Source organism: Lipotes vexillifer, unplaced genomic scaffold (genome assembly GCF_000442215.2).
Source record: "Lipotes vexillifer unplaced genomic scaffold, Lipotes_vexillifer_v1.1 scaffold414, whole genome shotgun sequence".
NCBI classification, from domain to species: Eukaryota; Metazoa; Chordata; class Mammalia; order Artiodactyla; family Lipotidae; genus Lipotes; species Lipotes vexillifer.
The window spans coordinates 1741697-1763559 of record NW_006782864.1 but is presented as its reverse complement, the minus strand read 5'-3'; the positions used below and the strand labels follow the sequence as shown (position 1 = coordinate 1763559).

Genomic DNA, 21863 nt, shown 5'->3' with positions numbered 1-21863 from the left:
TTCATACCCAGAGCAAGACCCCTGCACACGCGTGGGCCCAGATGTGTGTCGCCGATGCTGCGGGCGAGAGGAGGCCACGGTATTTGCATCTGCAGCCCTGGGTGCGCGAGCCTTGAACGGGAGCAGGGGAGATCTTACCACCAAAGTCAAGGTGGCCAAGAGGAGAGCCAGCGGGAAGGTCAGGGTCAGGGGGGCACCAGATGCAGTTGTAGGAATAGGAGGGCACCGGGCAGTACTGCCCACGGTTCCCAAGACCGGTTCTTTGGGTGTCAGTTACTGAGCATTCAAATAGTTAAAGTAATCCACATACTTCAATGAACTCTTCTCAGGCCAATCAGAAATCACAAGTCACCAGGAACAGGGGAGGGGTCTATTTCTACTCTGATTTTAAAAGGCAGAGCTAAGTGACACTAATCGGATACTGAGGCTTTCTTTTCTTCTAAGTTCTCTGGTCCCAGGGTGTGCCCTGCTCCGATTCAGCCCCATCCACAGTTATGGTTTCAGCAACCACACCTATAATCAAAGGCCTGCACACTTGCTGAGCTGGAAGCGGCCGCGGAGACAACCTAGTAAAGCTGACAATCGCGTTATCTAGGGCAGGAAGTTCACCCTGAACAGTGACCACGGACATGGCTGAAGACCCCGAGGCCCCCAAACATCACACACCACTCAAAACATTTGGCTTTGTTCACTCCCACAGATTTCAGAAAGGGTTTTGACAATATTTTTAAAACAATAAAAAGGGGGGAGGGGAAACAGTGCTACCAGGATAACCTTCTGTCTTCCAGAAGGAGGAACTACTCCCAACAGCCCCACGCGCCCTGGGGAGCCCGTCCAGGCCCCAGACGCACAGGAGGATGACCCGAGCTTCCCTGGTGAAGGGATGTCGCGTGGGGCCGCCCGTAAGAGCAGGTCTCTGAAATCAGGAACCGGGCGGGTACTTACCGAGCTGACCTCGTTTGCGGAAGCACCATTTTTGAGAAGCAGTGTCACGATGTCTGTATGGCCTTGTTGAGCTGCCTGGTGCAGGGGACTGTACCCGAGCTGTAAAGCAGGCAGACGTTTGGCAGTATGAGCTAGCTACGAGAGAAGGTACTGCCCACCGGCCACAGAGCGTGTGCGTCTCCTGTGTGCAACGTAGAAAGGCATTTTCCCCATTTCCTCCTCCAGTGTCAAAGCTGAAAGTTGTGGTGGAGCCCCAAGTGTGCCCGGAGTGACCCTGGCTGCACCTGAATTTGGCACTGCTCTCAGGCATCCCAGTACCTTAGTCTTGGCATTGACGTCTGCCTGGTGCTGTAGCAGGAACTTCACCAGCTTGATATTCCCGTAATGGCTGGCCACGTGGAGTGGAGTGTAACCCATCTGGAAAGCAAGAGAGGAGACAGGGTGACCAGCAAGGCTTCGGGGGACACCACGAGCCGTTCTGAGCTGGACGGGAATGAAAGTCTCACGACAGTGGTGACTGAAAGAGAGGATGGACGAGGAGGCCCTTTGCAAGGTGGGCAGTGACAGGGCTCGGTGTCAGTCAAGTGCAGTGTGAGATGACTAGGAGAGACCCAAGCGGAGAGGTTAAGTAGGTGACTGGAAACCCGACACTTAGCCCCGGGGAAGAGGGCAAGGCAAGGAGGCACCTGAGGGGAGTTGAAAGTCTTGGAGGTGAGAGAGGTCCCCGAGGATAAGTGTGGAGAGAAAAAGTGGGGCCCATAGATTGAGGCAGTACTTACAGGGAGCTCAGAAAAGAGGACGGGGAGGGAGCAGCAAAGAGGAGGGAGGAAAGCCAGGAGAGGCCCGTGTTACAGAAGCCAAAAGGGCTATAGGCAGTTGGGGATAAAATATGTCTCTGGATTTTTCTCAGGGAGGCTTCAATGTCACACTGCTGACCGATGTGCCTGAGGAACGCTGGAAGGGGCTGGAGCTACAGGGGTGTCACTTTGCCCCTTCCTTTTAATACAGTTGCCTTTTGGTGAAAAGGAACAAAATGCCACTTCTTCCAGGAAGCCTCTTCCTTCCACCAAATGGAAGCACCCTCTCCTTCCTCTGCTCCGTGGGTTCACGAGAACCCCCCTTGCACCACATATCACACCGGCTGTCCCTTCCTGCCTCTTCTGTCATCTGCAGAGGCACACTGCACTGTGTGCTGGGCACTGGGTCATCCTCCACCCCACCCCCACCCCCAGAGCTCCCTGCACACACAGAGGCTCAAAGAATGCTGACCTGCTTTTAGCCAAATGCCGGAGTAGAAGGGGCGGAATTTTCCAGTGCATCCTGGGAAGCCTGACATTTTGACACCTTGCTCATGTAAGACAGGGCTTGGAATCATGATTAAACGTTCCTTTCACTACAGAGGATCAAAGGTCTAGCCAACTTTTTAGACTCCCCACTGGAAAGTGAGCCCATTGGCCTGGGGTCCTCAAACTCTACTGCCGCCCCTAGGAAGTGGCAGACAGGAATGGGCCACTGGGTCCTCGCGGTATCAAATAGCCTCAGATGGACCAGTGACGGAGGCCGGAGTGGGTAGGCCTGTGGGTGCAGGGGGAAGAGGGGAGTCCCCGTGGACAGAGTGCAGGCTGCTGGCCTTACCCGGGTGGTGGCGTCCACCGTGACACCATGTTTGATCAGCACGTCTGCCACTGGAACGTGACCTTCTTGTGCGACCAGATGAAGGGGAGTGAGTCCACTCTGGAAAGGAAAAACAGTTCATCAGCTTGGAGCCAGGAAAGAATTCCAGGCGACAGTGAAAGAGCACTGAGGTTTGGGAGTCGAACTTGGCTTTGCATGCTCCAACCAGTTGTTTGACCTTAGCCAAGCTCTTCTAGACCCGCCCCCCCCACCATCCTTAACTAAAATATGAGGTGGTTAGACTGAATCAGAGGTCAGCAACAGTTTCTGTTAAGGGCCAGATGGTCAATATTTTAGGCTTCTGTCTCTCTTGCAACTACCCAGCTCCGCCAGTTATAGTGAGAAAGCAGCTATGCCAACACGTAAATGAATGGGCATGACTGGGTTCCAATAAAACTTTATTTGTACAAACAAGTGGTGGGCCGGATTTGGACCCCAGGCCGTAGTTTGCTGATCTCTGAACTAGATGGACTTTATGATCCTTTCCAGTGGTAACATTTCCTATTTCCATGACTCGAGATGAGCTTCAAAGCCTTGGTTTGCTTATGGAGAAAATTGGGATTATAACTGACGAATCTCAAGGGCAAAGGAAGACTCACTTGAGAAAACAGACGAAAATGCATTGTTAAACCACGACGTGACATTTAAATGCAGCCTGTGATCAGCACATCTCAGCCAGTAAACAGGGTGGAGGATCCTGCTGGGACCGAAACCCCCAGATTCTTGGAATTTTCATCACAGCTTTCTCACGAGGATAGTGATGCTCCAGCGATCTTGACTGACACGTGAGCATTCACGCAAAAATGCCAGAAAAGGCTTCCCTCCCCCGGAGCCCGCTCAACACGCCTTACTAACCGTGGGGCAAACAGGGCTGCAGCTCCTCTGTCATCGGAGCCAGTGGGCAGGGCCTGCTCCCTCTCCAGAGACTCTACTCGCCCTCGCCTGCCGTCTGCGCTTCCCCCCAGGCTGATGGGAGGCCCAGTGGTGTGCCTGCCTAGCTGAAGCCTGCGCAGGCAGGTGGGGCTGCCCACATAAGAACAGGTCCTGGGTCGGTCACAAGCGTCTGGGTGCCTTGCCTGATCCTTGGGATAACACAGTAACCTGACTGGTGAGTGTGGATGTGGATGAGTGGGGATGTCTCAGGGCAGGGCACCCCCATTCTCCTCCTGGCTCATTTAAATGGCACCAGCAAGAAACCAAGAGCCCTGTCCAACATAATGGTCCTGCCCTAACAGTTCCCTCTTGGGGGTCACCTGTCCAAAGCTGTCCAGATAGAGCCAATGGATCCACACGCTTTTTATGTTTGTTTGTTTTTGTTTTTGTTTTTGCGGTACGCGGGCCTCTCACTGCTGTGGCCTCTCCCGTGGCGGAGCACAGGCTCCGGACGCGCAGGCTCAGCGGCCATGGCTCACGGGCCCAGCCGCTCCGCGGCATGTGGGATCTTCCCGGACCAGGGCACGAACCTGTGTCCCCTGCATCGGCAGGCGGACTCTCAACCACTGCGCCACCAGGGAAGCCCCCACACGCTTTTAAGAAATCTTAAGTTACCCTCAAAATGCTTGCCTTTCTGAAACTGTATTATGTTCATTTGTCGTCTAAAGAAGTGACTCTTCATATTGTATGATTCCATTTGTACGAAATGTCCAGAACAGGCAAATTCATAGTGACAGAGAGTAGATTAGTTGCCAGGGGATGGGGGTTTGAGGGAAATGGGATGTGGCTGCTAATGGGTCTGAGGCTTCCTTTGGGGTTGATGGAAAGGTTCTACAGTTAGACAGTGGTGGTGTTCGTCCAATTCTGCAAATATACCAAAAAAACCACTGAATAGTACAGTTCAAAAGAGTGAATTTTATGGTACATGAATTATATTACAATAAAATTGGTGTTTAACAAAAGAAGTGACTCTTAGTCTTTCTTGGGTCATGCGTTCTTTTGAGAAGCTGATAAAAAGCATGAGGACGTCCCCCGGGAAACGGCTCCCACGTGCCAGGTACACCACATAGAGGGTTTCCTGCTCACACGTCAACAGTCCCTGGACTGAGACTCCATTTAAGGGACAGGTTGGCACTGAAAATATCTTCCTCACAGAAAAAGAATATTTAGTCCCAGCTTACTTAGTACATTCCTGAATGTAGACACTGGCCTGTACTTGGGAAAGCATGCAATGGATTTCAATAGTGATCTTTCTGTAGATTCTTGAGTCAACCTCTTTAGAAAGGACCAGCCAAAGCCTTTGGCATCAGGTAGGCTTGGGGTCCTGCAATCTTGGAATAAGCAACCTTTCTGAACCTGTTTATTCATTTACAAAACTGAGATAAAACCTACACAGGGGGCCTTCCCTGGTGGTCCAGTGGTTAGGAATCCACCTTCCAGTGCAGGGGACGCGGGTTTGATCCCTGGTCGGGGAACTAAGATCCCACATGCCACGGGGCAACTAAAGCCCGCGAGCCGCAACTACTGAGCCCATGCACCACAACTAGAGAGAAGCCCACACGCTGCAATGAAGCACACACACACGCGCGCGTGCATGCGCATCACCTGATTCAGACCCTGGGCACACAGCAGGTGCTTGATCCTGAGATGCAATGTGTCGTCAGCTGATCCCCCAATGTGATTGAGTCTGTAGGGATATCTGCAGACGCGTGTTTACCTTGTTGCCCAGGTTGCCGTTGGCCTGTTTGGAGAGCAGGAGAGCCACCATGTCCGCGTGACCCTCCTGGGCCGCCAGGTGGAGGGGGGTCACGCCTTGCACGGACTCTGCGTTCGCCGAGCCCCCGTACTGCAGCAGGCTGCGGGCCACCTCCATCTGGTTCTGTTTGGCAGCGATGTGCAGAGGGGTGTAGCCATTCTGAAATAGAAGGGGCCACCAGAGCCTGGTTACAGGAGTGCTGAGTTGACAAGCTTGGCGCATGCCTTATGTTTTAGATCCTCTGAGGAGGGGCCGGGAGTCCTGGTTCAGGGCTAGTGTCACCTGGGAGGGCCACTTCAGTAAACAAACCAACCAATCGAGTCCATTTGGTTTGGAGAGGCTCCCAGAGCCAGCAAATGCCCTACCCGTTCTCTCCATCTATCTTCCGTGCACAAGGTGCTCTGTCCCCAACAGATGCTAGGATTCAACCAGGCAGCAGGCCTATAGAACACCCAGCAAGCTAGGCACACAAGTAAATGAAAGGCTTCCATGCCCTCTTTCCTGCAGTAAGAAACATGCCCCCCAAAGCCAGTTCATAGAGGAAAAGGAACAGAGCCCTTCTCTCCTCGTGATGTTGGGCCAAGAGCTCCCCCTGGGCCTGGTGGCTTCAGGCAGGTGGCGTTAAGAGTACATGTCCCCAGCAAGGGACCTGGGGCTGTGGAGTCAGTCCTTGGTCCACTTTAGCCGGCCACGTGACTAGGGGCAAGATCGTCAACTAGACTTCCTCTCGTATTTTTTAAGCCATTGTAAGAGGACGGCAACATCTACCTTGTTCTTAAAGTTGTTGAATGGATCAAATATGATAAGATATGTGAAGGTGCTTTCCAAGATTGAGATATAAAATTAATGAACCTTTGTATGGTTTTGCAGTGCCCTGGTTCACAAATCTGTTGAGTCCGTTATGAGATGAGGAGATTGGTCCCACAGTCAGTCAGCTACGTCACTGTGCACTCTCTGTGCAGCTGGCTTTCCTTTCCCCTTTGTCTTGGGAGGAGGACTTGCCCAATGAAGGAAGCAGTGCATGGGAGCGAGCTCCATACCGGACTGCAGGCGGCCTACTGTGATCATCACTGTTGGAAACCACATCCACCTACATTACCCTTTTTGAGCTTCACTGCAACCCACGTACAGCAAGTAAGACAGGCATTTTTATTACTACCCTGCTTTGTGGATAAAGAAGCCAGTTCTCGGAGAGGTTAAACGCCTTTTCTAGTGTCACATAGTAAGTGAAACGACAGAGAACCCAAGTCTAGTCTTGTGACTCCAGATTCCAGGTTCTTTCAACTGGAGCAAGATTCCACCTGGAACCTCCGTAAAATGCAGATTCTGACTCAGACGGTAGGGGGAGGCCCTGGACTCTGCATTTCCAACAAGCGTATGGGTAAGGCTGATGCTGTCGGCCACAAAGCATTCAGGGCTAAGGGGGATGCCAGGTCTGAGGACCCCTGAGCAGGACCCAGGAGTTTCCAAGCATATGCCCACCCAGTCCCAGAGCAGATGGCATAAGGCATATGGTCTCCTGCCACGGCCAGCATCCTTCTGGCCATCCCACAGAACTGAATCTCCTTTGCCAGCCACTGCCTTATTGTGGAAACCAACATTTCTGATTCTGCCAGGATCCACTGATCAGGGAAAAGAAACAGAAAAAAAGGGGCCAACCAATACAGTAAAATCCCAGTTTAAAGCACTAGGGGACAGGGTGAGATCCGTCTGTCTGCAAAGTAGATTTTGGGGAAAGGAAAGTTGTCATTTACCCAAAGAATTAAATTGAATAATAAAAATCATTCTCTCTGAGTAATTATGTAAGATGATTCATCCTACTGTTCCTCCTTTTAAATTTGATTATGTTATGAGAAAACATTAAAGTCTTTGTAGGTTGTGTTCCCCTGACAAGATTGGCATTTTGACTGTAATAAAATTAATTAAACAAAATGAGTTTTGTACTGTATCAAAAGGGAGCAAAGAAAAGAGGTGTGGTTCAGTGCATCAGGCCTGAGATTTGGAGTCATCCCCAAATGGAGATCCTTCTCTCTGAGTATCAGAGAATCTTCCGACTCCAGAGCCCAGGTCTTTTAGCTGGAGCTGTGCTTCTCAAACTTGAGTGTGTATGAAATCACTTGGGATCTTGGTAAAGTGCAGATTCTGACTGGGGGGCCCCAGATTCTGCATTCGTAACAAGCTCCCAAGTCAGGATGAAATGAGGTGAGGCCGCTGCTCACCTAGGGTGCCTGACTGCAGCTTGCCTTCCATTCCCTGCGTGGAAGCAAGGATTATTAGGACCTCTTTTACTGAACAAAGGACAGGAACTTGAGTACTTATTCACGTTAGCATTATCAGGAGTCCAGGCCACTTGGGCAATGGAGGACGTCTGCACTGGAAGAACGGCATCCCCTCCAGGTCAGGCTGCCAGGTGACCCCCAGTTAAAACCAAGATACAAGAACAACCGTCAGTCTCAGATCAGGGACCAACCCCTGTGAGCTTTCTCCAAGCTGGGACTACAGGGAATGAATGACCTTCTGTAGGTGACAAGGACGAGGGGCAGGGAGGCAGGAGAGTTGGGGTGGTGGGGGGGGGGGAAGATTCAGGAACGGTGTGAGCCAGTAAAAGGCTCCTGTTTCCCAAGGAAATGAGCTAGTCCAAAGGAATGCGCACACTAGAGAGAGATCTGCCTAAACATTAAAACAACATTAGCATCAAAATTAGAAAGGGGTGGGTTTGGTTTGGGTGCAGAGAGACGTGCATGTGAGATTCTACAAAATTGTCAGACTGCTTTGGAAACTATTTTTTTGCCATGGAAACAAAACCCATCTGGGTGGGGGGGGGGGGGGGGGGGAAGATTCAGGAACGGTGTGAGCCAGTAAAAGGCTCCTGTTTCCCAAGGAAATGAGCTAGTCCAAAGGAATGCGCACACTAGAGAGAGATCTGCCTAAACATTAAAACAACATTAGCATCAAAATTAGAAAGGGGTGGGTTTGGTTTGGGTGCAGAGAGACGTGCATGTGAGATTCTACAAAATTGTCAGACTGCTTTGGAAACTATTTTTTTGCCATGGAAACAAAACCCATCTGTGCAGGGTTTGTGCTTGGATAAAGCTCCCTTTAAATACCATGAGCCTGGTTCTGATTTCTTTTATATAAGGAGCGGTGTGAGTCCAGCGTTTTATTTTTAGAAGCAGGAGTAAGTCATGTCCCAGCAGGGCTGCACGCTGTCTACACAGTGATGTGGGCTCTGCTACAACAGCGCGGGACCAGAGCCCAAGGAGAAGGGGTGTCTGGGAGATGCTGTGTCTGCAGGAAAGTGAGGCTGTAAAATTCAGATGAGCATCCATTCTGAGAGGGGAAGGCAAACTGAGCCCCGCCCTGACTTTCCCTGTGTCTCCCTGGAAGTCAGCAGGTGTCGGCTGGAATCACACTCTGACCCACCCCTGGCTCCCTCCTGCCACAGGGCTGAGCACTGTGGTGCGCTCAGGGACCGCGATGTCCTTTGCACCCGAGCCCTGCCCCCTCTCCTCGCCCCTCATCTGCGTGGCCACCAGCCCCCTCGGCCCCCCTCCCCTCACAGACCCTGCACACCTTCTCACCCCTCACCCCACAGGAGATGGCCTGTCACCCCAAAATGATCCTCGCGCCCAGCTTTATCCCTGTACCTCGTACAGCACCTTCTCAGTCCACTCTTACATAAGTCCCATCCACTCTCTACACTCCAGGTCCCTCAGGGGCGATGCACCACCCATGGCTCTGAGCATCTCAGGGGCTGGTGTGAGGGTGCACGCCGGCCACACCTCAACGTGTGACGTATGTGCAGAAACGGCACCATCTCAGAGCCGGAACTCCAGAGAGAAACAGATTTGGGGGGAGACTCTTCGCATTCAAGACAGGTTCCTCGCTCCAAGGTTCTGGTGAGTTCACCCCCAGCCCTGAATATTCTCCAGGTGTGGCCCTGGTCCCGGAATCCACGAGCATGCTGCACATGCTGACCTCTGACACCAGTTTGGGGTACACATTAGTTGTGTAAAACGAGCTCCACAACTGTGAGGTGGCCTGTGGCTGAGAAGTGTTCCCCACTTCCCAGCCCGCTCCGGTCCCCAGTCACCAGCCATCGCACTGCAGGTAATCGGGCTGCTTCTGCACAGCCCTCCCTGAGGGGTGGCGGCCGCCTGCTGTCCCGGGGTGGGGACAGGGTGGGGACGGGGTGGGGGCCAGGAGGCTTACCCAGGCCAGGCTGTGCGGGGAGCTGCCCCGGGGCAGCAGCAGCTTGACAATGTCCAGGTGGTTGTGGTGCACGGCGACATGCAGGGGCGTCAGGCCATTCTGTGGGGAGATGGACAGGGGACAGCCTTCACTCGGGGGACGTCCCACTGGCCATGCCTGTGGCTCCAGGCAGCGCCACGTGGGGATCCGTATCACTTCTGTTACACAGGAAATCTGCTTGACACCATTTCAGAGCCAGTCTGGAGCTGAAGTCACTAAAGAACACACCAGCGGGACCTGGGCCACCTCCTCATTCCTGGGGTCACCTCCGCATTCCTGGGGTCACCTCCTCAGTCCTGGGGTCACTGCCTCATTCCTGGGGTCACGTCCTCAGCCCTGGGGTCACCGCCTCAGCCCTGGGGTCACCACCTCATTCCTGGGGTCACCGCCTCAGTCCTAGGGTCACTGCCTCATTCCTGGGGTCACCGCCTCATTCCTGGGGTCACGTCCTCAGTCCTGGGGCCACCTCCTCATTCCTGGGGGGTCACCGCCTCAGTCCTGGGGCCACCTCCTCATTCCTGGGGTCACCTCCTCAGTCCTGGGGTCACCACCTCCTCATCCCTGGGGGGTCACCTCCTCAGTCCTGGGGTCACCGCCTCAGTCCTGGGGTCACTGCCTCAGTCCTGGGGGTCACCTCCATTCCTGGGGTTCCTAGGGGCTGATGGGGCAGTGCAGCACCCTCGCTCAGAGGGGCAACCGGGTCTTTGTAGAAGGGCAAGGCCTCTGTCAGAAAGATGTCTCCCCAGAGGCCATTCTTCCTGGACGGCTGCCCGTTCGCAAGGGGGACGCAGTTGGCTCAGGCAGAGATGACCACCCGGGTGCAGCTGCCCCTCTGCCCCGGCTCCACCCTGGCGGGAGGGAAGGTCAAACTCACCTTCCCGGCGGCATCTGGGTGCGCGTCATGCTCCAGCAGCAGCTGTGCCACGCGCACCTTCCCGTACTTGGCCGCCACGTGGAGAGGGGTAAATCCTTTCTGAGGAGAAACACAGTCCGTCGGAACCGTGGGGAGGCCCGCCATCCTCCCTGGAGAAAGGGCCCGCGGCAAACGAGGTGTCTCACCCCAACTGGCATGGAGACGCCAGTAGAATAAAGGGCACAGAAGGTGTGATCCCGCTGAGACTTCCAGAGCCCAGGGGGCTGCCACCTGCCCCTCTCGTGACGGAGTCAAAACCACTGGTGCTGTTATTTGACAGCCAGCTAGTTGAGGGCAGGGCCTGTGCCGCCAGCCTTCTCGCATCCCAGAGCCTGTCTGGTCTGGCCAGAGCAGATCCTGAGCCATTCCATGATAAACAGACGAAGGCTGGTGGCTGGATGAGAAACTACAGTTCACCTTCCTGGGGAAGGACGGGACACATCCAGCTCACAGGTGGCAGCCAGTCCTGTGGGTCCATTCCTCCCAGCAGCCCTCAGCACAGTCAAGGCAATACAGAGGACCAGATGGGAACGCCTTCCCCTACCCCAGGCCCAGCTGGGACCAGCCTGCCGCTCTGGAGAACGGGAGGAGGAATGCTGTACCTTGGTCATGCACGCCTGGGATGCCTCCTTTTCCAGAAGGGCCAGGGCCGTTTCCACGTGGCCCTCTCGGGCCGCGATGTGCAGGGGGGTGTGCCCGGCAGTGGTGGCCAGGTTGGGGTTGGCGTCATTTTCTAGCAGGAGCTTCACCATGTTTGTGTGGCCAATGCGAGCTGCACAGTGAAGTGGGGTCTGGTCATCCTGGAACCCAAAGCAAAAACAAAGAACAAGGAACGCTAAGGTTACCTAACCCAACTCTTCATTTTACAAAGAAGGCAGGTGAGGCCCAGAGAGGTTAAGTGACTTTCTCAAGGCCACACAGCTAGTAAGAGGAAGAGCCGAGATTCAAATCTCTGAGTTATGGGAACCAATATGTTCTATATGATTTAATCCTTATAACAACCTTTCAAGTTAGTTGTTATTCCTACTTAATTGCCCAAAGGCTCAGCCTTCCCATCTGTAAGATGGGAATAATGGTATTGACCTCATAGGGCTATGGTTAGGATCAAGCAGACAGCGTGTATAAGATGTTTCATGCCACGTTTGGCACAAACTATAAATTGTGGTTGCTCTTACGGGCAGACCTCAGAGACATTGTGGGCTCAGTTCCAGACCACTGCAATAAATTGGGTAACAGAGTAAAGCGAGTCACATGAATTTTTTTGCTTTCCCCGTGCATATAAAAGTTATTTACACGCTATTACACTTCATTATGTGTGCAATAGGATTATGTCTAAAAAATACACTTACCTTAATTAAAAAATACTTTACTGCTAGAAAAATGCTATCCACCTGACAACGCGGGGTTGCAACAAAACTTCATATTGTAAAAAACGCATTATCTGCAAAGCACACTAAAGTGAAGGGCAATCAAACGAGGTGAACTGTACTGTCTCCCGAGTCCTGTCTAAGAGTCCACTTGTCTTTCTGTCTGAAGGCTACTCTGGTCTTCTCTACGCCAGGGGCGATGGGAGGGTCAGACCTGGGGAAAGATGACTTTTCATCCCAGCTCCCGCCCCCCAGCCCCTTCCAGTTTCCTCCGGAAGCTGAGGGGATCAGTGGGCAGGGTCTCTGCGTTACTGGGCCCAGCTGGGGGCCTCCCTCACGTGGCTCAAACCCAAACCACAGTCCTGACACTAAACACAGGCTCTGTGGTCTGTGCGGTAGGAAAGCCTGATCCTGGTCAAAGCCAGATTGCAAACTCAGCAGCTGTTCTTACCCTTTGCTCACTCAGTACCTCAGAGATGCCTTTTACATCGCGGGGGCATCTTGATTTTCACAGGCAACCCTTTCTTCAAAAAGTTGCTTCTCTTCTGATACTGTGACCACCACGCGACCTTTCAGCCCGCCCCGCCCCCCCCGCAATACTGTTTCTTGGCCTCTTGTTGATGCCAACACATCTCTGGGCTTCTCAGAACCCTTGCAAAGCAGAACTGGAGCGTGTGCTGCAACCAAGCAAGTGTGACAAGGAATCTCGGCGCCACGAGCCCTGCAGCCTGGTCTCCGATCAGGGAGGATTGCTCCTCCTGTGCTTGAATTGCTTCCGTCTGGGATCCCTCCCACCTCCAGAACTCACCTTGGCCTTGGCATTGACTTTGGCTTTGTTCTGGAGCAAATATTTGGCCACTTCTGTGTGTCCTGCTCTGGCTGCCATGTGTAGCGGGGTCTCCACTTTCTGTAAAATAACAAAATTATGGAAGTGTTAACACCTGCTGGGTTTCCAAAAGGGCACACACAGAGCTCCGCATTGCCAGCCTGGAGTAGCTTGGCGGGCATTCATCCAAGAGGTGGAGGTGCCCCAGCAAAAAGCAACTTCAGCCTTTAGTCTGCTGATGCCTGGTGTGTGTGTGTGTGTGTGTGTGTGCGTGTGTGTGTGTGTGTGTGTGTGTGTGTGTGTGTAAGATACACTTAAAGGTAAACTCCAGAGCTAAGGAATGTTTAAAAACATATGTGTATTCCCAGATAACACTCACAGAAATTCCCAAATGATCGTCCAAAATAAAACCCCCAAGACTTACAGATGGGTGACACATTTAACTGGGAAAGCGTCAGTACATACAGTCGTCCTCCCCAAGTCCGAAGCGCCTGTTATTCTGAGAATTCTACCTCTGTCCTCGAGAGGAGAGCTTGGGATCGCTGGCAAACGCTCGCCTCTGAGCCCTCCGTCCACAGGAAGGGCCTGCTCTCCCCACGGACTCACCACGTTGGAGACGTTGGGCGATGCTTCCCGCTGCAGCAGGCTCTTCACGATGGGCAGGTGCCCCATGAAGGAGGCCACGTGGAGAGGTGTCAGGCCGGACTGGAACAGACCAGACAGGAGTGAGACGGGGGAGCCTTGCCCACTCCTCCAGACACACAGCCAGATACAGCTTAAGCTTTCCTGCCTCTAGGGGCTCCAGAACAGTCTTCCAAGGAAAGGGAGTTCTATGAAATGGGTCTGCTTCTAGGAAAATGGCCGGAGGGGAAAAAAAACACCGCAGGGTGATTCCACCCACATGTACAACTCAAAACATTTTGCATCTGACCTTGGACAGCTCCCTGAGATCTGACACCAGCTCCCAGTCTTAGCAACCCCTGATGTATTCCTCTGAGAGTTCTAGACTAGCACACACACACACACACACGCAGCCACAAAGAACAACTCTCAAGATGGCTATTGGAAGAAGGCCCGTGGAGACCGTCCACTCGCCTGCGGAGTTTCTCCTACCTCAGTGACAGCATCAATGGAGGCCCCCGTCTTCAGCAGCAACTCCATGACGCGGATATGGTTCTTCTTGCAGGCGATGTGTAAGGGGGTAAAGCCATTCTGCAGCCCCACACAAAGGGAGACAGGCAAGCAAGGGCTCACACTCAAGCCCAAGAAACACCCAGACCACCCTGCTGATGAAAAGGCAGCCCCTGCCAGCCTAAACATCAATCACTGTGAATCATGGAAGAGGCGGGTGGCTCTCACTATGCACCAGGCGAGGTCCTGGATATGTTGTCTGTAAACGCTTTTTCCAAATTTAGTCATATTTTTGGACGCACCGAAAGAGCCTGCCGTTTAAAGTTTCCTTAAGGGGAAATTTACAATAAAGAGAACTGCTGTGAAGCGCAGCATGTTCCCTGAAACTGCCGTCCGTTTCTAGTCAAGTGGATTTCTGAACCTCAGCCCTGCTCGAACATGATACGCTAGGATGTAAACTCCACCAGGGCAGGGATTTCTGTTTGTTCGCTGGGTTTTGCCTGTCTGCTTGTTTTTTCGGATCTTTAACCCCTAGGGCAGTGGTTCTCAATGTGAGGGGAGGGGATTTTGTCTCGCCACCCATCCCCCGCCCCGGGGACACTGGCAATGTCTAGAGACATTTTTGATTGTCACAACGAGGGGAGGAGTGCTATTAGCGCCTAGTGGGCGGAGGCCAGGGATGCTGCTGAACATCTATTCACGGGTCAGTCTCCCCACAACAAAGAATATCGGGCCCCAAATGTCAGTAGTGCTGAGGTTGAGAAACCCCAAACTACCCCAGGCAGTGCCTGGCAAGTGGGGACTGCTCGGTGAAAGCTTTCTGAACAAATGAATGAATAAATGAATGAACGAGCCATCCTTGCGGCCTGGAGGCTGTCCGGCCTTCTAAATTCTCCTCTGGGAACGGGTAGAGGGGAGATGGCGGGTGTGGGCAGGCTCCGTGCAGCGATCCGGCCCCGCCCGCAACTTCCCGGGCCTGGGGCGAGCGAAAGGAACCACAGTCCCAGGAGGAAATCTGCTTTAGGCCTGAACTCACCTCTGCTCAAGCACCATGACCACTGTGAGCCCCTCTGCAGAGGAAGGATGCTTAGCTGAGCCCATTTCACTCGCCCCCAAAGCAGATCAAAAAGCCAGGCAGTCGCTAGAAATCACCAACCCTCAGCTCTGGGCACGGATGGGAGTGACATCCCACATACCTACCGCACACAATGCTTGTGAGTCAGGTGTCCTGGGCCCAAACCCACCCAGACCTCAGCCTGTTACGGGGGCTCGGTCATTATGTGTGGGATGCGGCAGGGAGTGAGGTCACATCTGCCTGTGCGCTGCCACGCCCCGCCCCCCGACACTGTCCCCGCCCTGAATCTCCAGGGCAGCTCCAGGCACCAGTGGGTACCTCCCTGGGGGGCTCAGCCATGCAGCTCTGGCCCTAGCCCCTCTGGCACCTTCTCTGATAGCCTCTCACTCACCAGGGCTCTGGAGTTTGGTTTGGCCCCTTTATCCAAAAGGACCTTGGCCACCCTGTGGTGGCCGCAGTGGGCGGCCACGTGGAGCGGGGTCAGGTGGTCCAGCGTGATGTCGTCTATCTCTGCATTGTATTGCAATAGGAGTCGGACACAGTCAAGATGGTCTCCCTGAGCCGCCATGTGGATTGGGGACAAGCCATTCTGGTGAAGAGGGAAAACAACCAGTTGCAAAGGAAATGAACATGGAAATTCAAGGCAGGCAACGATTCCAACCTCACTTTCCACCTCCTCCCTACACAGGGCTTCCACGTGGCTCCTGGGTGAGCCTGGTTCATTCCGGCCTCCACGTTCCTGCTGGTCTCTGATTGCAAACCTCCTTCTTCTCACCCCGCCAAATCCTGCAGGCCAGCTCTAGCCAGGCCCACCTCTTCCACGAAGCCTCCCCTGGCCACCTTTGATTCCTGTGGGCTTTTCTCATCTGTACCCCTCACTTGGACCGTACTTATATACTTGCCGAATTGTTTGCATAATTAACTTTTCAGGTGTATGTATCTTCTCTCCTTCCTTAGAAGCTTCTTAAGATCAGTGACTGTGCCTAGTATCTCTTACACGCCCCACGCACGCATGTAACACACACAGTGGTCCTTAACCAGTGTGGTCTTGAACGAATGAATGATGCTAAAATGGAATTTGGATCTAAAACTCTCCGTTCTTTGTCCTTGACAAGTGCACATCACTTTAAAAAACTGTTAAGGATCCTCACTGTTTCTTAAATAGCAATTTATTTCAAACAATTAAAGACAGAGAAGACTCACTCACTCATTCATTCAGACATTAATTCAGCAAATATTAAGTGATTAAAGTGCACCAGGTATGGGATAAGCTCTGGGGAAACAGAACAGACAGAATTCCAGGCCACAGAAGCTGGCAGACTAGTAGGTTAAAGATGGCGAAAGAGATACATTGTTGCCACTCCATGTGGTGACATCAGGAAGGCCTGATAAAGCACAGAGGAGCAGGGGAGTGTGGATTCATGATGGGGTTGGGGGGACATGGGGAGAGGAGGCTTCCCAGGGCAGTGATCCCTGAGCTAGGACCTCGCCAGGAAGACGACACAGGAAGAGCATCCCCGAGAAGGGAATGGTGTGTGCAGTGCCACAGAGGCAGCCGCCCTGGGACCCAGGGGGCTCCATGCAGGTAAACACGCGCGAGGCCACGGGGATAGAGCTGGACTCCAGGGGCAGGCAGGAGCTGCATCATGAAAGCCCCTGAGCGAGGAAACTGGGACGCTAGGTTTTAGCAAGAGACAACTGAAAGAAGGATTTTCAGCGAGGGAGAAACACAATCAAGCTGCATGATGGCTATTGTTAGTGACTGAATTGAACTGTGTCCCTCAAAATTCACATGTTGAAGTCCTAAAGCCCAGGACCTCGTGATGTGGCCTCATTTGGAAACAGGATCATTACAGATGTAGTTAGTTAGGATGAGGTCACTGGTGTAGACCTTAATCCAATATGACTGCTGTCCTTATAAAAAGGGGAAATGTACACACACACACACACACACACACGACAGCCTGGGCCGCGAACATGACCCAGATTTCAGAGAGCTCCACTGAACACTCACATAATCCTCGGTCAGGGAATAAATTGCTCTTATGGTGTAGAATCTTATGACAGGGAGCTGTGCACAGAAAACCTCGGGAGTGGCCATGGGTGGGTCTGGTTTCTGCCTTGCTCTGCTCTGACCACCTTCTAAATTCAACCCAAGAACGAGGCAGTGGGCCTGGAGGCCGTGTAGGCAACACCAGGTAGTCTGACAGCTTTAGCCCCAGTAAGACTCAAGACCTCATGTTAGAACTGAGGGCTGGGCTTTTGCTCCGGCCCTGAAAGGACCTTGAGAAGAACTGTTTTGTTTTCTTTTCAACAACATCCAGTCCGGCCCAGGCTCTGAAGACTCCCCAAGTGCTTAGTTCCTGTCTTTTCTGGAGCCAGGGTAAAAGAGATGAGGCCTGACCTAGAGCTGTATAGACAAATGACAGCCCATGGGACAGATCCAGCCTGCTGCCTGTGCTCGGCAATAAAGTTTTACTAGAACAGGGCTGCTAGTTTGCACATTATCCACGGCTGCTTCCCCACTACAGTGGTAGATTTGAATTGTTGTGACATTGACCAGGGCCTGAAAAGCCTAAATATATTTACTATCTGGCCCTTTAGAGAGAAAGGGTGCCAGCCTTGATCTAGATAATTAGAGCTGAGTGCCTCCTGCGGGACAGACATTGGGGTCAACGTCACACACACCGGCTGAGTTAGTCGAATTAGCATCTCTGTCTCTCAGAAATGGGATTCGACCTGGGTCGGCCTGACCTGCAGCCCTGCCTAAGAGATGCTCCTTGCAGAAAGGAAGCTCGCACCTTGGTTTTGGCTTGGATGGGCGCCCCATGGTCCAGCAGGATCTCTGAGATTCGCAGGTGCCCATTCCGAGCTGCACAGTGGAGAGGTGTCAATTCATCCTTTAAAAGACAGTCAAAAAGAGAAAGCCCCAGAGGCACCCATCAGAGGTCGCTGGAGAGAAGGCACCTGTGGCATCATTCCAGCCAGAGAGGCACGAGAAGGCTTCCTTAAGGACCAGCTCGATGGAGCAGTCTGGTCTCCAGCTGCCCCTGTGGGCTGTTCTAGAGGCTGGACGCCCTTCCCTAGCTGGTCACGGGGAGCCCACTACCTGGGTGGAGCCCTGGAAGGCAGCACTCGCTCCCCTGGCCTTGCCGGGCAGCTTGCTGGCACCCACCTTGGTCCTTGTTTCTATCTGGGCCCCGCGGTCCAGCAGAAGCCGCACCATGATCACGTTGCCCCTGCGGGAAGCGATGTGCAGCGGCGTGATGCCGTTCTGGAAGGGAGGAAGGGACTGGTCAGGGCGTGTATCCTTGTCTGGGAGGCAGCTGCTCTGCGCCCTGCTCCCCTGTGGCCCTGCCCCAGCCCAAGGCAAGCGGCCACTCTGAGCCCACTGTTAGGACTCTTCTCGCCTAAGAAAGATTTCAAAGCCTCTAAGGACACGCCAGCCTCTTGGCTCATCACAGCAAGATGGCTGAGCCCAGGTCCCCCAGAATCAAAAACACAGGCTGCAGTTTCTTAGAAACCCATCCAGGCTGCTTCACCCGCAGGCACGCCTGCAGTGCGCGGATGTCCTTGGTGCCACGAGAGGGGGGCACTGGGTTCTAGACGCCCAGTCCCCGCACGCGTGGGCGGCCTCACCAAAGGGCCTCACCTGGGGCGTGAAGTTGACACTGGCTCCCCGGTTGAGGAGCAGCTGGGCCACGTTGAGGTTCTCGTAATGAGCTGCGATGTGGAGGGGGGTGAATCCCGTCTGGCACACAACAGAGGGGGACAAGGCGTCACAGGCCACATACTGTCATTTCTACCCCAGAATCAGCCTGGGGTTCTGAAAAGCCGGCAGGACCAGAGGACCTCACACAGCAGGCAGATTCGGAAGGAAGGGGTCAAGAGATGTCCCACGGCAATTACATCCAAAAGTGAGGTGCTACCTCTGGGGACACCCAGTCTCCGTGGTTCACGTGGACAAACCATGGACCAGGGTCACCTCCCACCCGGCAGGCAGGGCCTGTTCCTCTGAATGGTTACTTCTGAAGAGATTTTAATGAATGACTGAGAAGTGTTATGGGGTCCATGACCTTAATCCTCGGGACGGTTGCAGCCCCTATAGGGGTGCAGTGGCCCCTGGGTGGCCAGCTGGGTGGCCCTTTGACCCTCGGTGGGTCCCTTGTCATCCTTCTGTTCCTAACCCCCGACCACGCCTAACAATCCAGGCAGCAGTTTTCCTGGCGGAACCCCGTGACCATGGGGCAGGGGCCTGTGTGACTGACTCAGTGCAAGTTCATTCGCAGCGGGAGGGAGACGTTAAGTCTAAACGTACAGGTAGTGAAAACATCGGACAGCGTGTGCAGATGGCAGGCTGTCCAGGACCCTGGGAGGCCCCTCTCCGGTCCCATCTCCATGTGGGGACCCTTCCCTCCCTCCCTCCTACCGAGGGGAAGCTGGGGAAAGAGCTGGAATAAACTTCTAGAATACCACCTGGGGGGATGGACTGCAAAGTCCTCCTCTGGCCAGAGGCCCCTCCTGCCCCGCCTGGACGCTGTTCTGGGTGACTTGGAGCCACAGCGAGCACACGCCCTTCGGCGTTACCCGGGAGTTTAAAGGGGGGCGTCCCCTGTGGCTCTCAGCTGGCTGGTGGAATGGCGGGTGCAGCGGGGCAGGTGCTTGGGGTGCACGCTGGAGCTTCTGTGGTCTGGCTGGTTCCAGGTAACTGCCGGAATCGGTGGAGACCCCGAGGGCCCCCGGTACAGGCCCCGGCATGATCCCGGCCCCGCCAGCCGCCTCACCTTGGAAAGCACGTCGGGGTTGGGGTCGTTCTGCAGCAGCCCCGCGGCCGTCCGCGTGTCATCGTTGCGGGCCGCAATGTGCAGGGCCGGCAGGCGCACCTTCCCCTTCGTCCCGTAGTTGATGAGGTGCGCCACCACGTTCTCGTGGCCCTGCTGCAGGGCCACGGCCAGAGGGGTGAAGCCGTCCTGACCGGGGAGGGGGAGGGGAGAGACCGTTTGCTCTGACCGTCCTGACCACTCGGTCCTCAGGGCAGGACACGCGCTTTCAAGCTCAGGGTCTTGCCCTGTGCCCGAGAGGACCTCCCTCCTCCACAGCCTGCGAGCTCGGCTTAGATGCCACCTCCTCCCTGATGCCATTCCTGGCCCTGCTCTCGTTCCCTGCCGTCTCACAGCACCTCCAGTAATTTCCCTTTGGCACGTATTTAACTTTTCCTTTAGGACGTGCTCCTAGTCTGAGTGTTGATGAGAGCTTTTACTGCCCTGTCTCTTTGTCTCCCTCCCACCGCATCACCCGGTGCCAGGTCAGTGCCGTGAACTGACGGCCGACCATCATTCCTTCATTCATTTCACAAATATTATTGAACGCCTACCAAATGCTGGAAACCACACCAGGCACCGAGGTTTCAATTGTGAGCTACTGTTATTAATCTCCTCGGTGTGTACTAGGGGCACAGGGCCCCCTGAACTGGCAAAGCAGATGTCATCTGATGCTAAGAGTCAAGAGAAGCTTTGGTTCCATCTAGTCCGATTTCATCATTTCACCAGTGACACAACTCAGGGTCGAGTGACTTGTCCAAGAGTGTACGTAGGTTCCCGGCAAGAGCCTTTCTCATTAAGGTCCGAGGCAGACCGGTCACCCACACGTGCGTGCGCACGCACACACACACACACACGTGCACGCACGCCTCCCACCCCAGCCCGGCCTCCAGTGTTTGTCACAGAGGGAATGACAGGCCCACCCCTGCTGTCACTTCTCTGGCACGTGTCTGGGCATCCCTCAACGGCCACAACTTTGTCTCTTGCCCCTTTGCAGGGTCCAACAGCACCCAGGACATTGATCATGGCAGAGGATGCATCCCAAGCCATGTCCCAGGAACACACTCCCCTGGGACCGTGTCCTCCCCTCAAGAGACATTCAGCTGTGAGGCCGCGTCCCCAAGGTACTTACTTCTGTGGCTACATTCTGATTAGCTCCGTTTTCGAGCAAAAACTTAACCACCTCCAAGTGATTCTCTTGTGCTGCCATGTACAGGGGTGTAAAGCCTTTCTGTAAGCCAAGAGAAAAAGCCATTGGCATTCACCCACGTTAGTGACAGATGCTAAAACCAATGCAAAATCCTCCAAACTCGCGGACAGCTCTCCCTGCATCTTGTTTCCACCCAGCCCTTGTGGCAACAACCCCACCTGTCTCCACCTATAAAAACAAACGGACACTCTGCAGTGGCATAGCGGGGTTACTGCAAAAGGCCACCAGGTGGGGGTGATCCTCTCCGGAAGTCTGTTCCTGCCCCTCCCAGAATGGTCAGCCTCTTCTGCACACCCACTCCCCACTAATTTCACTCCTTTCCTCATCCCCCCTCACATCCCCCCCATACACAGATGAGCCACAACTAAATATATTATTCAGCTAAAGGAACAGAGACGGGGTCCACATGACCCACCCCATCGTGTTTAGAACGTCCACTCCGAAGCAGGAAAAAGCAAGAAGGTGCTTGGAGACATTTGAATACATTTGGACTTGGCCACACAGTGTGTCCACCCGGGTGAAGGGGACGGGCAGCCCCACCGCCCGGGGCCCTGAGCATCACCTGTGACTGGGCGTTGACGTTGGCGCCATAGTTGACGAGCTCCCGCACCACCTGGTCCTGACCTGCCAGAGCGGCGATGTGCAGCGCCGTGTTCCCCTTCTGAAACACGGGGAGGGAAGACAGGAGGTTCCCAGGGGCCCGTCACAGGTACAGGGCTGTCACAGGTGCGGGATAAGGGTGTCGTCTGTGGGGAGGCAGCGGGCTTCCTCTATGGCCCCAAGGGGTGGACCACACACACTTGTGTGCCTGACCCATCAGACATCATGAACAGCCCTGGAAACCCAGGGAGGGAAGTTCTTCCCGTTCTCCTGAAAAAAGAATGCCCCAGAACAAGAACGCCAACTTCGGGCTTCCCTGGTGGCGCAGTGCTTGAGAGTCCGCCTGCCGATGCAGGAGACGC

At 54.1% G+C, this 21863-nt stretch overlaps 1 protein-coding gene across 1 annotated transcript in view; it reads right to left on the bottom strand.

Annotated features, from left to right (window-relative positions):
* ANK1 (ankyrin 1) overlaps nt 1–21863 on the bottom strand; it is a 97412-nt gene that overhangs the window by 45273 nt on the left and 30276 nt on the right. Inside the window, exons 4-20 of the mRNA XM_007455476.1 lie at nt 21464–21562; nt 20824–20922; nt 19656–19841; nt 18524–18622; nt 18047–18145; nt 17673–17771; nt 15263–15460; nt 13779–13877; nt 13272–13370; nt 12648–12746; nt 11075–11272; nt 10434–10532; nt 9521–9619; nt 5270–5467; nt 2581–2679; nt 1264–1362; nt 946–1044 (exon numbers count right to left, since the gene is read on the bottom strand). Coding sequence (XP_007455538.1) covers nt 946–1044; nt 1264–1362; nt 2581–2679; nt 5270–5467; nt 9521–9619; nt 10434–10532; nt 11075–11272; nt 12648–12746; nt 13272–13370; nt 13779–13877; nt 15263–15460; nt 17673–17771; nt 18047–18145; nt 18524–18622; nt 19656–19841; nt 20824–20922; nt 21464–21562 — 2067 coding nt within the window. The remainder of the gene's footprint in view (nt 1–945; nt 1045–1263; nt 1363–2580; nt 2680–5269; nt 5468–9520; nt 9620–10433; nt 10533–11074; nt 11273–12647; nt 12747–13271; nt 13371–13778; nt 13878–15262; nt 15461–17672; nt 17772–18046; nt 18146–18523; nt 18623–19655; nt 19842–20823; nt 20923–21463; nt 21563–21863) is intronic.